The sequence below is a fragment of the Brienomyrus brachyistius genome, chromosome 10, assembly GCF_023856365.1.
Source record: "Brienomyrus brachyistius isolate T26 chromosome 10, BBRACH_0.4, whole genome shotgun sequence".
NCBI classification, from domain to species: domain Eukaryota; kingdom Metazoa; phylum Chordata; class Actinopteri; order Osteoglossiformes; family Mormyridae; genus Brienomyrus; species Brienomyrus brachyistius.
In genome coordinates this window covers 22,106,909-22,123,246 of record NC_064542.1, presented here as the reverse complement: position 1 = coordinate 22,123,246, position 16,338 = coordinate 22,106,909, and the positions used below count along the sequence as shown (strand labels likewise).

The following is a 16,338-nucleotide window of genomic DNA, read 5'->3' as shown; positions in this document are numbered from 1 at the left end:
GTGCTCTGTGTGTGCATGTGCTCTGTGTGTGCATGTGCTCTGTGTGTGCATGTGCTCTGTGTGTGCATGTCAACGCTTTGGGAATTATTTCAAAAGTCATGTGTTTTGTTTGGTTACTTATGTGACAGTCCCCACAAAGATATAATTATAAACCTGTGTGTGTGTGTGTGTGTGTGTACGGGTGTGTGTCTGCTGTGGGCCACTGAGCTCTGGTGTTTACTGAGCCCCACGGTGCCCAGTGGCCAATCAGGGCCTCACCAGGGTGACTCAGGTCCGTCTGATTTGACGGTTCTCCTTGCCGGGGACACCCTTCCAAATTCCTTTGTTGCTGAAGGTTAGACCTCGAGGGTAAATAACCCCCCCGAAATAAAATCCAAACTGCTCATTATCTGCTTGCCTTGGGGGTGAATGGCGGGTTTGATTACCTGTGGGTCCACCAGACATTACAGTCCCATTTACCTGATTTTCTGTACTCCTGTCTGCAGCTTCCCTCTGAGTACTGGGGGGGGGGGATGTTAGTTGATAGGCTGGCTTGTCGCAGTGCATCACAACCTTCTGACAGGGCGACTGGGGTTGCATTTGGGGTCAGAGGGGTTCCTGACCTGACAGGGATGTCCTGGGGGGTGGGTTCCTCACCTTTCAGGATGGGTCTGATCTGAGTATTAAATAGCGGAGTTGTCGCGGGCACGTATGGCAGGGTGTGATTTCCTCATGGAGGAGGCCAGGCGTCTCCTCTGCGGGTCCCCTCGCCTCCTTGCAGGCTCGGCACGGCAGACGCGGCTCTCCCTCGCACCGGGACTTCCTCCCACATCAGCGCGAAGCCAGCAGAGTGACGAGCAGAGCCGACTAAATATAAAGTGGCGACTAATTCCGTAAACAAACCCCCCGTTTCCACGGATGGCCGCATTTGCCAGTTATCTGCCACTAATTATGTACCAGCTCAGCCTGGCTTTCACGCTCGCTCCTCAGACGGCGGTTTTTGTCTGCGTGCTTTTCCGTGAAATCCCTTAAGTGACAGACTATTCCTGAAACTGACTCTGCCTTTTTATTCAGGATGAATCTGTAAGTTCGAACCCTTTGTTTCCCTTCTATATGGAGATCTGTCCTCCTCTCGCCTGTCCGGGCTTAGGCTGTCTGTCTTATTTATCTCACCCCAGACCCCAATTTGCCCTGACCCCAGAAATCTTTGCCCCAGCCCCAGACCCCTTTTCCCTATCAGCTCTCTCCATGTCCTAATCAGAGGCTTCTCCTGTCTCCACAGGTCAGCTTGTCCGGCGATTCCGGCTGTGTGGAGGACATTCTCCGGGTGAGTCCAACGCTCTTCCTGACCCCCCCCTGCCCCCTGCCTCATGTTAATTACACGTAGTTACCTGCAGGACCCTGCTAGTGATCCTCTTACCCCCCTTGGAAGGTACCAGAGCTCTAGGAAGAGTCGAGTGACAATTAACGAGCTCTGTTACGCCACGTGCCTGTCAGTGCACGCCATGGGGTAGGGCTATGTGGTTTAACTTTGCTGTTTGTGCTGCGTGGGCGAGGCCTCGAGGCAGCGGTGACGCTGGCATTCCCGAGGCCCCCGCGGCGTGCTGGCACTGCCTGGTTGTTTATCGCCAGGGAAACAGGAGGCTTTTCAAGTTGGGGGCTGGAGGCCTCCACATGGGCCCTCCTCCTGGGGCCACAGGGCCACCAACAGGAATGACAAGGTGGCGGTCAGCACCCTGTGGTGGAAGAAGAAGGGGGGAGCGGGGGGTGACGGTTGCTGGGCAACAAAGCATTTAGCCTCCCCGTGGGACATGGCTGTATCAGACATGGCGCTTCTTAGGGTTTTGTCATTATAAACCAGAGCACTTCCATGTCATGTGTGGGATGTTTCAGTTTCCTACCTTCCCATAATCCTCCTGGGGCCGGATGTTCTTATTAAGTGATTAACTGGTGTGTGTCTTTTTTTACGTCTGTCCTGTCTCGCCTTCCAGAAAAGTCTGTCCAGTGTAGTTACACAGTAATACCCTATGGGCAGATTGCCCACCTCTGGACCAAGGGCTCTTCGGTCAGAGTTCACTCTTTCATCCAGTCTAAAGGCGTGTTAAGCAATCTTGCTTGTCTAAATAGTCATAAAAACTCATACCCACAAAATCACTGTCCAACCCACCTATCTTGCATCGCTATTATTATAATTTTTTTGTCCAGTATAATTATTCTTGAACATGAATGACGTGAAAACATGAAGGGTGGTTTCGGCCTGTGATTATTCGAGCGGGTTTTAATCTTGGCGCCGCTGTCTCCAGGCTTTACGAGCAAGCGGCCGCCGGCATCAGCTTGTTCTGTTTGCAAAACCGTGTTTAGATTGGGAGACACGCTCTGGTACCCTTAATGCGTTTAATTTGCAGCCCAAGGCCGCCAAAGATGCGCTCGGCCTCACTGCAGCAAGTAAAGAATAAGGTCAGGGGGAAAATTAGGGGGTTTATGAGAAAAACAACCCTGCGGAGTGGGAGGTGGGAACTGAGATATCTGGGAGTGTTATGAAAGGGCAGTAAGTCAGGATAGGTTCTGGGAGCCATTACTGACAACCACCTGCTTCTGGGGAGACCTTACTGACAGCCAGCTGGTTCTGGGGAGACCTTACTGACAGCTAGATGGTTCTGGGGAGACCTTACTGACAGCCAGCTGGTTCTGGGGAGACCTTATTGACAGCTAGATGTTTCTGGGGAGACCTTACTGACAGCCAGCTTGTTCTGGGGAGACCTTATTGACAGCTAGATGGTTCTGGGGAGACCTTACTGACAGCCAGCTTGTTCTGGGGAGACCTTACTGACAGCTAGATGGTTCTGGGGAGACCTTACTGACAGCTAGATGGTTCTGGGGAGACCTTATTGACAGCCAGCTGGTTCTGGGGAGACCTTACTGACAGTCAGCTGGTTCTGGGGAGACCTTACTGACAGCTAGATGGTTCTGGGGAGACCTTACTGACAGTTAGATGGTTCTGGGGAGACCTTACTGACAGCTGGTTGGTTCTGGGGAGACCTTATTGACAGCCAGCTGGTTCTGGGGAGACCAAACTGACAGCCAACTGGATCTGGGGAGACCTTACTGACAGCCAGCTGGTTCTGGGGAGACCAAACTGACAGCCAACTGGATCTGGGGAGACCTTACTGACAGCCAGTTTGTTCTGGGGAGACCTTACTGACAGTTAGATGGTTCTGGGGAGACCTTACTGACAGCTAGATGGTTTTGGGGAGACCTTACTGACAGCTGGTTGGTTCTGGGGAGACCTTATTGACAGCCAGCTGGTTCTGGGGAGACCTTAGTGACAGCTAAATGGTTCTGGGGAGACCTTACTGACAGCTAGATGGTTTTGGGGAGACCTTACTGACAGCTGGTTGGTTCTGGGGAGACCTTATTGACAGCCAGCTGGTTCTGGGGAGACCTTACTGACAGTCAGCTGGTTCTGGGGAGACCTTAGTGACAGCTAAATGGTTCTGGGGAGACCTTACTGACAGCCAGCTTGTTCTGGGGAGACCTTATTGACAGCCAGCTGGTTCTGTGGAGACCTTACGAATAGCCAGCTGGTTCTGGGGAGACCTTACTGACAGCTGGTTGGTTCTGGGGAGACCTTACTGACAGCTGGTTGGTTCTAGGGAGACCTTACTGACAGTCAACTGGATCTGAATTGACCTTACTGACAGCTGACTGGTTCTGGGGAGATTTTTCTGACCTCCATTTACCTCTGGGAGACCTTATTACCATCCATGGCCTCTGTGTATGTATGTTTCTTTCTGAGTGTGATTATCCATGTGCATTTGTGTATGTGTGTGTTGCTCTGCAGATGACTGATCACTGTCTAATGATGCCCCCTACAGGAGATGACCCATTCCTGGCCCCCTCCTCTGACTGCAATCCACACACCAGGCAAAGCGGACCAGAACAAATTCCCCATCCCATCCAAGGTGACTGCCTTTGCCCCACACTGAGCTGACCCGCTGCTCACAGCACCGTATCTGTGTTCTCCCAGCATGCCTCGGTACAGCATTCTCACATGGACAGCGTCCCGCCTCATGACTTGGGCCTCCTTTGGGTGCAGCTCGATCAGGTCCCACCCCCCTGTCGGAACGATAATGTCATGTTCCTTTCCTGCTATTTCTGGTTCGGTTGCCGTTTGAGGAATGATCACAGATGTAACGGAACTATGACCGTCCCTGGTGTCCGTTCTGGATCTCGATGGGGTGGGGGGGGGGGGGGGGGGGGGGTGATGTGCTGCCCAGACTTGTTTGTTCATTTAATGATTTGGCAAGCTGTCCTTTGAAGAAAGAACAGTACAGATGGTTTATTTAAAATTGGGCCTTAAACCAACCCAGCGCCTCCTACAGGGCCAGTTGGGAGTGGTCACAGCCCATTGAGAGCATCAGGTAGTCAGATTGGGTCGATCCTCTGTAGAATTAATTTACAAAAGCAAACAGCCCATCTCTCTCATGAACCCCTTTAACCATTAGTGATTATCATGCCTGATCGCGTGACTCATCAAGACGCCCATTCCCCATCCTTTTACAGCTGAATCCCTTCATTTGTGTCCTTTAACCATGTGGCATTTTTCATAAGGATCTGTGTCAGTAAATCCGTGTTTAACGGCGCCGCCCTTCAGGTGAGACTGCCTAATGCATCACTACCAGATCAGGTCACTCCACATGTATTGATGCAGTGACGTGTCGCATGTATGATGACTTCCACATGTATGATGACTCATCAGTTCTTCCACCCCCCGTGTGTCTCCCCTGTTTAGGACCCTCAACATCTCACCTCAGGATACAATGGACAGAGTAAGTCTGCTTTTATTTTGCTTTTTAGATTGTCCATAATTTTTCAGAAACATTAATTATGAAGACTAGCAGCAGCTCATTGTCCTCCACGGTGGAAATATTCTGCCATGCGAAACTTCGTTAGTGACGCTAATTGGCGGCATGCCAGCCCCGCGATGACACTGAGCTGATGCCGGCCCATGCTGACGTTTCCGCATGGCATTCCGTTACAGAGCGGTGTGGCATCACCGGTAACAAGCCCCCCACCAAGGCTGTGCCTCAGAAGTCGTGAGTATTCATTTTTATTAATTATCTGGTGCGGCAGGGGGGGACCGCTGCCTCCTCTGTGGGATAAGCTGCCTGACACTGGTGCCAAATGGTGTGAATGCTGCAAGACACAGGACAGAAAATGGGAAACATTTGCCCTCTGCCTAACCTCTGGCAAAAACACTTCCCTGTCACATGACCGAATGGTCCCCAGTCACATGACTGACTGGCTCTCCTGTCACATGACTGGCTATGACAGTCGGAGGCATGCCTGGCTACCTCGTCAATGCGTCTTTCACTTGAGGCAGAAGCGAAGATGAAAACGTTGCAGGTTCATGTCCCAAAATCTTGCTGTACTGGAAGATATTATGAAATAAAATAAAAATGTAATCAGTGTATGTTGATTTGGAAAAAGTAAGGCGGGTGATTTTACTGATAGCTGAAGCAGTATTTTCCATCATAGCCCAGAAGCGGCAGGGAGTCATTTCCTGAGAGACGGCATCCGCAGACGGAGCTGAGCATGACAGTGAATCTCTCCGTTGACCTTTGCACCTTCACTCTCTCTCTTGTCTCTCGACAACTGCACTGTCGCCCATGGAAGTTCTTCGCCAGGTGGCGTGCTCTGTAGTTCCGACAGCCCCATGACGCATGTCCTGATGCTCGTTACAGAGGCACTGCGGGAGAGAGGCGTCCTCAGAAGGCCCCGGTTGTGATGTGCGCGCTCAGCCCCTGAAGGATTTTGGGAATTGGGCACATAGAGCCCTTCTAATCCTCAGACTAGCTTTGCCACGTGCACGCAGCAGTGGGGAGTTTAGCAGTTAAGGACATGGTGGCTTCCTGCAAGACTCACAGTGCACGGGCTATTCCTGTAAGAGTCACAGCAATCAGTGCGTTCCTGTAAGACTCACCGTGATTGGTACATTCCTGTAAGACTCACCGCGATTGGTTCATTTCTGTAAGACTCACCATGATTGGTACATTCCTGTAAGACTCACCGCGATTGGTTCATTTCTGTAAGACTCACCGCGATTGGTACTTTCCTGTAAGACTCACCGCGATTGGTACATTCCTGTAAGCATAAGCACTCAGCCACAAGGCTTTAAGAGAACTTCCCGTATGTACAACAGAAGGCTCCACAGATGCACAAAGCTATTGCTTGCAAATCATCCAGCTATTCTGATGTGTGTGTGTGTGTGTGTGTGTGTGTGTGTGTGTGTCTGTGTGTTTGTGTCTGTGTTTTTAGATTAACTCTTTATTTTTAAAGAGTAAAGTACTTAAGACTGAAATAAACCGAATCCTCCTCCTACACAAGCCGTCCCTGTCTGCGGGGGCTTCGGCATGCTGTTTAACCACGACGCAGGGGGATAACATGGCGGAGTGCTCTGCCCTGCCCACACCACCGGTCACAATTGCGGTCATTTACACCAAAGGGGTGTGGCCATGCAGTGACGGCAGCATGGAGCAGTTCGACGTGAGCGGCCATGCATACAATGCGGTGACGTCACCGCGTACAGCCACCCGAGCCGTTAAGGAGGCGGAACGGGAAGGAGTGTGTGCAGGCAGCTCATTCCGAGCAACACACCCACCACATGCTCCGGGAAGCAGACGGATCGTTGAGTCCGAGAAAGGAGAAAACATCCGACTCCAAGCGGTCAGGAATAATTACCAGTCCACGGTCAGGGTTTGAAGCGTAACCGGGTGTGGCGGCTTAGAGAGGCTTCCGCCATTTCCTGGGAGAGAGGGCAGACAGCCTCCAACTCTAACGATGCCTCCGAGCTTCCCGCCCGGTGAGGCCTCAAGCCCGAGACAGACTTCCTAGCAGCCTCCTGTAACCTTTTCCACTAGATTAAGATTCCAGACGCTGCCATGGAAACGGAACCTTGAAAATGAGATCTCTGTCAGAGTGTGGGAGAGGCAGTGTCTGTCCTTTTGTGTTTCTCCAGTGCCGAGTCCGATTAAGCTGGCCATTATCGCTATGGCAGTTTTTGAATAGGTATAATGCGGTATCCCACCGCAAAGTGTCAAGTGTAGAGCTATGGTGAGACTCTCCAAACACCAAAGTGGCTAAAGATTAAGTGGAAACCTAGGGGACAAATCTAGCGTGGTTGATCGGACCCTGGGACGCCACCTCTGAACTGCTCCGTAACCGGAATTTCCGCTCCTGTAGGTGAAGGAGCCTTTTGTCATATCTACCTTGAAATGAGAGCCTCCTCTTGACTCAGGAGATGAATTCTGCAGAGGCAAATGATGTACGATGCTGTGGGGCCTCGTGGTAGACAAGGAAGACACGTCCTGTAAACCCTAGAGCCCCATCAGAAATAAACCCCACAGCCCCATCAGAGATAAACCCCACAACCCCATCAGGGATAAACCCCACAGCCCCATCAGGGATGAACCCCACAACCCCATCAGGGATAAACCCCACAGCCCCATCAGGGATGAACCCCACAACCCCATCAGGGATAAACCCCACAGCCCCATCAGGGATGAACCCCACAACCCCATCAGGGATAAACCCCACAGCCCCATCAGAGATAAACCCCACAGTCCCATCAGAGATAAACCCCACAGCCCCATCAGAGATAAACCCCACAACCCCATCAGGGATAAACCCAACAGCCCCATCAGGGATGAACCCCACAACCCCATCAGGGATAAACCCAACAGCCCCATCAGGGATGAACCCCACAGCCCCATCAGGGATGAACCCCACAACCCCATCAGGGATAAACCCCACAGCCCCATCAGGGATGAACCCCACAACCCCATCAGGGATAAACCCCACAGCCCCATCAGAGATAAACCCCACAGCCCCATCAGGGATAAACCCGACAGTCCCATCAGAGATAAACCCCACAGTCCCATCAGAGATAAACCCCACAGTCCCATCAGGGATAAACCCCACAGCCCCATCAGAGATAAACCCCACAGTCCCATCAGAGATAAACCCCACAGCCCCATCAGAGATAAACCCCATAGCTCCATCAGAGATAAGCCCCACAGTCCCATCAGGGATAAACCCCATAGCTCCATCAGAGATAAACCCCACAGTCCCATCAGGGATAAACCCCACAGCCCCATCAGAGATAAACCCCATAGCCCCATCAGGGATAAACCCCACAGCCCCATCAGGGATAAACCCCACAGTCCCATCAGAGATAAACCCCACAGCCCCATCAGAGATAAACCCCACAGTCCCATCAGAGATAAACCCCACAGCCCCATCAGGGATAAACTCCACAGCCCCATCAGAGATAAACCCCACAGCCCCATCAGAGATAAACCCCACAGTCCCATCAGGGATAAACCCCACAACCTCATCAGGGATAAACCCCACAGCCCCATCAGGGATAAACCCCACAGCCCCATCAGAGATAAACCCCACAGTCCCATCAGGGATAAACCCCACAACCCCATCAGGGATAAACCCCACAGCCCCATCAGGGATAAACCCCACAGTCCCATCAGAGATAAACCCCACAGCCCCATCAGGGATAAACTCCACAGCCCCATCAGGGATAAACCCCACAGCCCTGCAGCCCCAATTCTCCCACTTTTGTGGTCTGAGGTGTTTCCTCAGGTGTGGATATGGACATCCCCATATTTTTCTTCCTGGAAAAACCCCAGATTGAAATATTGATTTTCATCCCTTTGTCTTTGCTGGGATTATTGGGTGTATTTTCATGTCTCACATTTCTGCCGATCATCCATCTTCCCCTCTAATCGCTTGCCTGCTGTCTACATTCGGGCTGGGATCAGTGTCCGCAGGTGTCTGCCTCACGTTTGCACGTGAGAAGGGTTTTGCCACAAGGGGGCTCTGCTGCCGTGACTCATCCATGGTTAACGGGGTCGACAGCGTGTTCATTTTCATGCTGTGGGGGGTTTGTGCTGGCAAGAACCTGCAACTCTACCCACTGGGATAGAAAATGGGGTGGGGGGGGTGGTGTTGCCCCTGGCAACATCTGCTGAACCGCCACGCGAGTGGAGAAGCAGGTGTGTGCGCAGGCGTGTGTAACTGCAGGCAGGAGCATGATGCAGGCACACGTGTCAATGTACACGCGTGTTTGCACCTGGTCTGTGAGCACGTGCAATTTATAATTTATAGACTGAAAACCCAATACATTTAACGGTAAGATCATTTTAAAAAATGTAAAGGTATTTTAACTCATAGGAACAACCTTACAGTGTCCTTTTATATTTTTTGTTCAGGAAAATATCCCCCCAAAAAAATCAGGTGTACCATTCTGGCATCAGCCCCCACCATGGCCAAATAAACATGTCTCTGCAGGGTAGTTACTATACCTGTAACTCTTATAGGGAAATATTTAAACGCGAAAGATCACCCACGTTAAAATCTGTGTTTTTGAGTCAGATCTCATCCTGGCCAGCTGGTGGGTCAGCTGAATGAGATTCAGACAGTGCTCAAGTGTCTGAGACACAAACTGACGACCCCCGTGGGTCTGCTGGCCGATGACTGCACTCCAGAGGGCCCCTGCCAGACCTCTGATTCATCCTGTTCTTTTGTGGCTTTCAAACAGATGTGTGCTCTGCCTCTGTATATTTTGAAGGAGGTGTGCTTAATGGGGAGTGCTTTAATACATAGCAGTGTTTCACACCCCTGTGTGTCACTTCACAATGTTGTACGGGGACTATATTATGCATTGGAGCTGCCTGTGAAATACCAGTTGGGTCGCCTACTACAACATGCCTATTTGTTAGTGTAATGCTTAACGTTGCAGACAACTGATCGGCTGTCTGTTAGTTCTTAGGCTAAAACCAGCTGGTAACTGGCTGCGCTTTTCAGTGGGACAGGCAGAGCCGTACACACTAGTGGATCCCTTAGATGTCCCTGGGGAATTTTTAGGATAACAGGAACGTCCCCCACCCACTATAAAATGCCCTGCCCCTTTCTTACACAGAATATGCCCCCACAAACACCCCACTTTAAAACACCCTGGCCCTTGATTACACAGAATAACCCCCCCACACACACCCCATGCATCACTGATCAACTTGCTGACTTCTTTGTTGTGGGATTTTTATTCTTTAATTGTTTATTTTTTTTATTGGTCTTAGAAGAATGCCATGGGCATACCCACACACACAGAAAGACACACACACACTCACACACACACACACACACACACAGACCTATACTCATATTGTTTCCATTCATTTCCTTGGGCATAACCCTAATCCCCAACTATGATGACCCTAACCACTATCTAGCCTTAACCCTAACTATACATAACGAAACATTTTTAGTTTTTTGATTGCCGTTACCGATTTTTATAAAATTGAAGTTGATGTAAACCCGCACATACCCTAACACCCACACATACCCTAACACCCACATACCCTAACACCCACACATACCCTAACCCACACATAGCCTAACCCACACATACCCTAACACCCACATACCCTAACACCCACACATACCCTAACACCCACACATACCCTAACCCCCACACATACCCTAACCCCCACACTCGGAGACTCTCTCACATACGCTCTCATGAATTACCTTGGCTTTGTGACACAGGTCCTGCAGGACACATGTGAAACATTAGAGGAGTAATTGCTGGTAGTTGGACTCTGAGGTCCTGCGTGGTCTGAGACAGTCCGGGCAGCTGAGGTCATGCTGTGCGAAGCTCTAACATATTGGCCTCTTTATTGTTCCCGCTTCAGAGGAATGACTGCCAGACCTTGTTAGAGCCGCGCCAGGCTGCGATCTCGCCGTGCAGGAACGCATGTCAGCAGGACTTGGCGTGCGTCTCTCGTGTGGGTTTTATTTACATGCTTTTGCGTTGATGTCACCACAGCCCACGGGCTGCGTAATTGCATCACCTCTTAAAGCCATTACTTCACGCATTAGAAGTCCGACATGAAAGTTGGACACGCGATCGGCCCGTGATGGGTATCGCAGACCCGTAGGGGGTCAGGTCGGCGTTCTGCATCACAAAAATCCATCATATAGTTCCTTGCATCAGTGCAGTCAGAAGCCTGGTGTTTGAGTCGTACAGAACGTTCCATCAGTTATGTGACACGGCAACTGGCAGATGGGACACCGTCTCCGTGAGCCCTGGCCTGAAGGGTTAATGTCACAGGACCGGCGATGGTGACAGTGACACGCGGCACAGTTACTGTATGTTTACCACGCATCGGTCGTAGGTCCCAGGGATGGGGGGGCCTCTGTCATCAGGTACTCTGATGGAGTCTCTGTGTGGCCCCAGGGGATATTGACCCTGTCATATTTACATCTACAGGATGCTGGAGGACGACCTTAAAATCAGCAGCGACGAAGACGACGGCGACCAGGTACCGTGTGTGAGGGCCTGCATGCATGTGTGTGTGATCTGTGTGCATGTCTGTCTGTGTGTCCGTAAGCATTTCCCGGTGTATGTGTCTATATCCATGTGCGAGTCCATGTGGATTAGGGCATCTCTGATTTCCTGAACCTGTACCAGATTCAGGGGCTGTGTGCAGAAAACTCAATCATCGCCCAGCTTTGTACACATATTCAGGTGAGCAGAGTGTGTGTGTGTGTGTGGGGTAGGATGGTTTGTTTAAAGAGACACACCCTACGCTCCCCCTTCGCACTACATTTTGACACTGGTGAAAAATGTTTGTTTGTACTGTAGTTTCTTTGCCACACGTTAATCTCTGCCTGCGTTTTGGGGGCTCAGATCCACACCTCTCAGCCTAGAAAACGTTCCTTATTTATGAACCATGTGAGGAAATATGGCCCATGTCAGGGCTGCAGATTGGCTGCAGTAATCCAGCTCTTTAAAGGACCTGGCTAACTCTGCGTGCCGTCGCTCACTGCGTCCTCCGGAGCTGCGGGTTCACCGAGAGTCAGACGACTGCAGTCGTGTTTCATGTGGGTTCGCGTTAATCCAGCCAGGATTGACTAAGTTTGCAGAAACACATATACGGGCAGTGGGGCCATCATATGTTGTGTAAGTCAAGCTGGGGGCGGGGTGGGTTGGAGTGTCCATGCCCCCCCCCCCAAAACCACACCAGTCATCCTAGATTACAAGGGAAATGCACAGAGTCTGAGTCAGAGTAAGCCGATAAGTAATCAGAAACCTCAGGACAGGGGGGAGCTCTCGTCCGAGCCTCTCAGTTTTGGCCCTGGGGACAGGATAATTATGTCTCATCTTCCAGAATCTTCTCTCCGTATCAAAGAGAGCTCTCAGTCCAAACTATAGGTTTGCCTGCCCTTTGTTTTGGCAGCAGCAGTTGTTTGTAAAGTGTTTTTCGACTGCAGTGTGACTATCCATTTATTTAGGCTATTTTTATCTGCAGCTTTAAGAGAGACGCGCATCCCCCCTCCCCTGCAGATATGGCACGAATGCCTCGGGCTCTTGTGCCCCCAGAAATGCTATTGGGGGGGGGGGAAACCCACCGGGATTCTGTAGCTTTCTAATAAGCCACTTCCCTCTGGATGACAGGCGGCTCTACATGGGGTATTTGCCCCTTTGAATGAATGACAGTCGCCCAGCTGTACAGCCAGGTGGCGCTCATGCGCGGTGACATGCTCTGGTGTCCAGCCCATTGCGTGTGTGGAACACGCATGTCCCAGCCGGGCCCCTCCCCCACTCCCCTCTATTGCTTTAATGATAGTTACCATGTGCTGAGACCTTTATGCTGTTCAAGAAACTAACATGAAGGTGCTGGGGGTGGGGGGGTTCAGCCAGTTTAGATACTGGAGTGTTTGTCTCTGTCTCATGTCTGTGTGTGTGTCTGTGTTTGTGTGTGTCTGTGTTTCAGTGTGATTGTCTGTGTGTGTCTGTATGTGTGTATCTGTCTGTATCTCTGTGTCTGTTTGTATCTGTCATCCCACATACACACACTCACACACACACACACACACACACACACACACACACACACACACACACACACACACACACACACACACACACACAAGCACACAGCTCCCCCCCCCAGGCAGATTCCCAGTGTGAGTCACGCTCGGCATTTTCTCCAGCATGTGACTCCAGGCAGCGGTCGGGGATGGGGTGGGGGGGCTGAATATATTTGTGACAGGGCCTGGGGGGGGAGGGGGGTTGGGGGGGGGGTGCAGCCGTAACTCCACTACCCCCCTTGCTGTGCGTGCGTCACACTGCATCCGGAGTAATTAGCATCGCCCGGCATGCTCCATCACCCCCCCCCACCCTCTTCTGCTGCTATTTCATGCCCCCGCTCTCTCCTCTGAATGCCCCCCCCCCCCAGAGGCAGAGCAGGTAGGAGGTGTTCTGCCTAATCCCCAACCCCAGGCAGCTGGGCGGCATCGACCCATAGTGTCATCAAAACGAGATGCCCGCCCCCCCCCAAGGAATTCACTTAGCACTCTGTGAAGATTAATTAACGGGCTCAGGAGCGCCCCTTACAGGCAGGCCATCTTGCTGACCACGCAGGTTGAGCCACCTGGTGCCATCCCATAATGTTCACTCAGGTATGCTATAGTAACACCCTGCCGTCTGCGTCCGATCACAGTTTGAGGTCCTTCCCTACGGCGACGCACGGAAACGTGCTGTGGTGCAGCATCACATGCCGGTAAACGTGCGAGTGTCACACACCGTTGTCAACTCCCCGTTGTCACATGCTGCTTCCCTGTACCCCTCCCGGTTGCCACGGCGATGTTTGACACGGATTATTTACTTCCATTCACGTCAGTCCCTATGTGGAAATTTGCCAGGCTCCCGTTCACAGAATCATGGCACATTGTGAAATGTTCCTCAGACATATTTTAAATAATTCTTATTTTTTTAGCTTTTATTTTTTTAGTCCCTGTAGTGACTGGAGGGTTAAGGGCCATGCTCAGGGGCCCAACAGTGAAGTCACTCTGTCGACCTCAGGATTTGACCCAGCAACCTTCCGATCATAGGTACAGCTTCTCCACGCACACCTCAGACATAAGCAAAGGTGGCTCAGAACCTAGTGAATCTGTTGCATCCTTATAAATTGTGCTTTGGGGTTACGCGTGTGTGGGGGGGGGGCGTACTCTCACACCCGCTCCCCTGCGGCCATTGTCACTCCTTACCTAATTATCTTCTTCAGCAATTAAAGCTCCATCTAATCTCTCCAGACTGCGCCAACGCTATTTGTGTTTCCCCAGCTTTACTGTGTAATGATTCAACGTCCCGTTTTGGTCCAAATTGAATGAGATATCGGTGTGACTGATAGGGGGCGTCGACGGGGCACGCTAATGGTATTTTCACAAGGAGTATTGAAGTTCAATGGCATCATTTGTTAAGAGCGAGAGGATAATGAGTATTGAGCGATCGGGCAGATGAACGGAGGCGATTTTTATCAGATGTGTAAAATCCCACATAATCAAAAGCTAATCTTTGAAACGGAACAAGGCACTCTGGGCCAGCGAGGAAACGCGCCCCCCCTCCCTCATTAAGCCACACGGGCCGTCTACCAGAGGCATCCTGAATTTAATTAGACCCCCGTGGTCTGTTGGAGGAACCCGAACAGGGGCCAGGAGAAGGTCAGAGTTAGGGTCACATGAGCGGCGATTAACCCTTTGTGTTTTTTATTCATTATTCCATCTTTAAAAGTGGTGCTTAGCTTGTCGATGCCACTGCTGTACTGGGGGGGGGGGGGGGGTTAGACCCCCCCCAGGAATTATAAAGGGGAATAAATGTGTGTACTGTAACGGAAATGAGTGAGCAGCGGAAATATGACACAGAAATGACATCTACTGGATTTTTTCAGAAAAGAACACATCTTGCAGAGTTAGGAGTTTTTTAAGCAAATCCTCCGCATCATCAGCAGCTAAATCTGGACTGGCGTCCTTCAGGCGAAGTGCAATAGAGGGGTATCGGGTTTCTCTGTAGTACTGTATATCTATTCTTCATTATCTGTTTCTTTACTTTTCTGCATAACGGAGCAGTGTGTGGCTCAGCACATTTGGATGTTGTGCCTGCGATCGGAAGGTCAGTGGTTAAAAATCCTGGAGGCAGCAGAGTCACTGCTGGGCCCCTGAGTGGGGCCCTTAACCCCCAACTGCTCCAGGGACTGTCTGCTGTCTCACTGAATAAATACGTTTGTTCTTTGTGCACCTGTTGTAAACTCCCACTAAAACATCCAGAATCCTGGAGTGTTGGACACCGCTGCCCAAATGCTCTGGGAATACTGTGACACGTATTATCTGTGCCAAGCCAGACGGATCTGGGGAAACAGCCCCACGCGGGTGGGACTGGCCGTCCCGTCACCCCGGCCCTCCCCCCCAACGCCGGCCGCCCGGACTGCTTCTGCGGTGACGGCGGCGTGTGAAAATCCTGTCAGTCGGAAGCAAGGCCTGAAAAACAAAAGTGCCGCAGCCATTTAAATAGCTTGGCGAAGCCAGCGACCCGCTCTGGCAAGCCTGGGGCCCCCAGCTGTGTTGCCTAGCAACGGCCGAATTCAAGAAGGATGGAGGGAAGCGAAATCCCCGCAGAGAGAGAGAGAGCGGTGAACAGGCAGGAGCCTGGCGCTGACAGATGAGACAGCCTGTTTCATCTAATACACTGTGAAGATCACTGGCTCTTTCCCTGAATGATTAATGGGCTGTACACAGATCAATAGCCACGGCAATAAGGCGAGAGCCCGACTTCAACACCTAGCTGCGGACTGCCGGGGGGGGGGGGGGACTCTGTGTCGCCACCGATCACGGTGCTAACAGATAAATATGTTTTTCTGGGACCTGACACCACCCTGGTCAGCCTACGGTATCTGAGCACACTGCCCCCTGCCTGCCGTCTTGTGTATCTGTCTGCCCTTCTGCCCGGACTGAAGGGTCGCAGTCTGGGTTTTTTTACCTCTCCTGCTCGATCTCACCTCCCCGCTTTACTGCCGACGGGAGATTCGTTACGGGGAAGCTAATTATCGCTGCCTTCCTCTGCGTTTATGAATACGGTGCTGAGGTCTGCGATCCCTGATGAATGTGGCGTACAGAGCGAGCGCCATCCTCATCCGTTTGAGCAGGAGGTTGGCTGCTCACAGATGGAGACGCGGGGGCTGGGGCCCGGAGCCCCCGGCGGCCTGAGAGGGACCCCAGGATCCACGCCATCGCTATCGGTTGCCCATGCCTTTGGCTGCCAGCATCGATCTGTCTGTTTACATTTCACTTCTTCTTGTAATGATTTAGATTTCAAGAGAAAAGTGTGTGTGTGTCTGTGTGTGTGTGGTCCAGGTATACCTTACCTTGTGAGGACCAAATGTCCCCACAACATGATGAATACCTGTTTATTTACCTTATGGGGAGCAAAAAACTAAAAATGCAAAA

The 16,338-nt window shown here is 51.4% G+C and overlaps 1 protein-coding gene across 5 annotated transcripts in view; it reads left to right on the top strand.

The window, feature by feature from the left end:
• aff2 (AF4/FMR2 family, member 2) overlaps nucleotides 1-16,338 on the top strand; it is a 115,078-nt gene that overhangs the window by 71,273 nt on the left and 27,467 nt on the right. For all 5 annotated transcript variants that reach the window (XM_049028793.1, XM_049028790.1, XM_049028792.1 and 2 more), the window contains exons 4-8: nucleotides 1,262-1,306; nucleotides 3,855-3,941; nucleotides 4,772-4,808; nucleotides 5,021-5,075; nucleotides 11,324-11,375. In XM_049028793.1, the coding sequence (XP_048884750.1) occupies nucleotides 1,262-1,306; nucleotides 3,855-3,941; nucleotides 4,772-4,808; nucleotides 5,021-5,075; nucleotides 11,324-11,375 (276 nt within the window). The remainder of the gene's footprint in view (nucleotides 1-1,261; nucleotides 1,307-3,854; nucleotides 3,942-4,771; nucleotides 4,809-5,020; nucleotides 5,076-11,323; nucleotides 11,376-16,338) is intronic.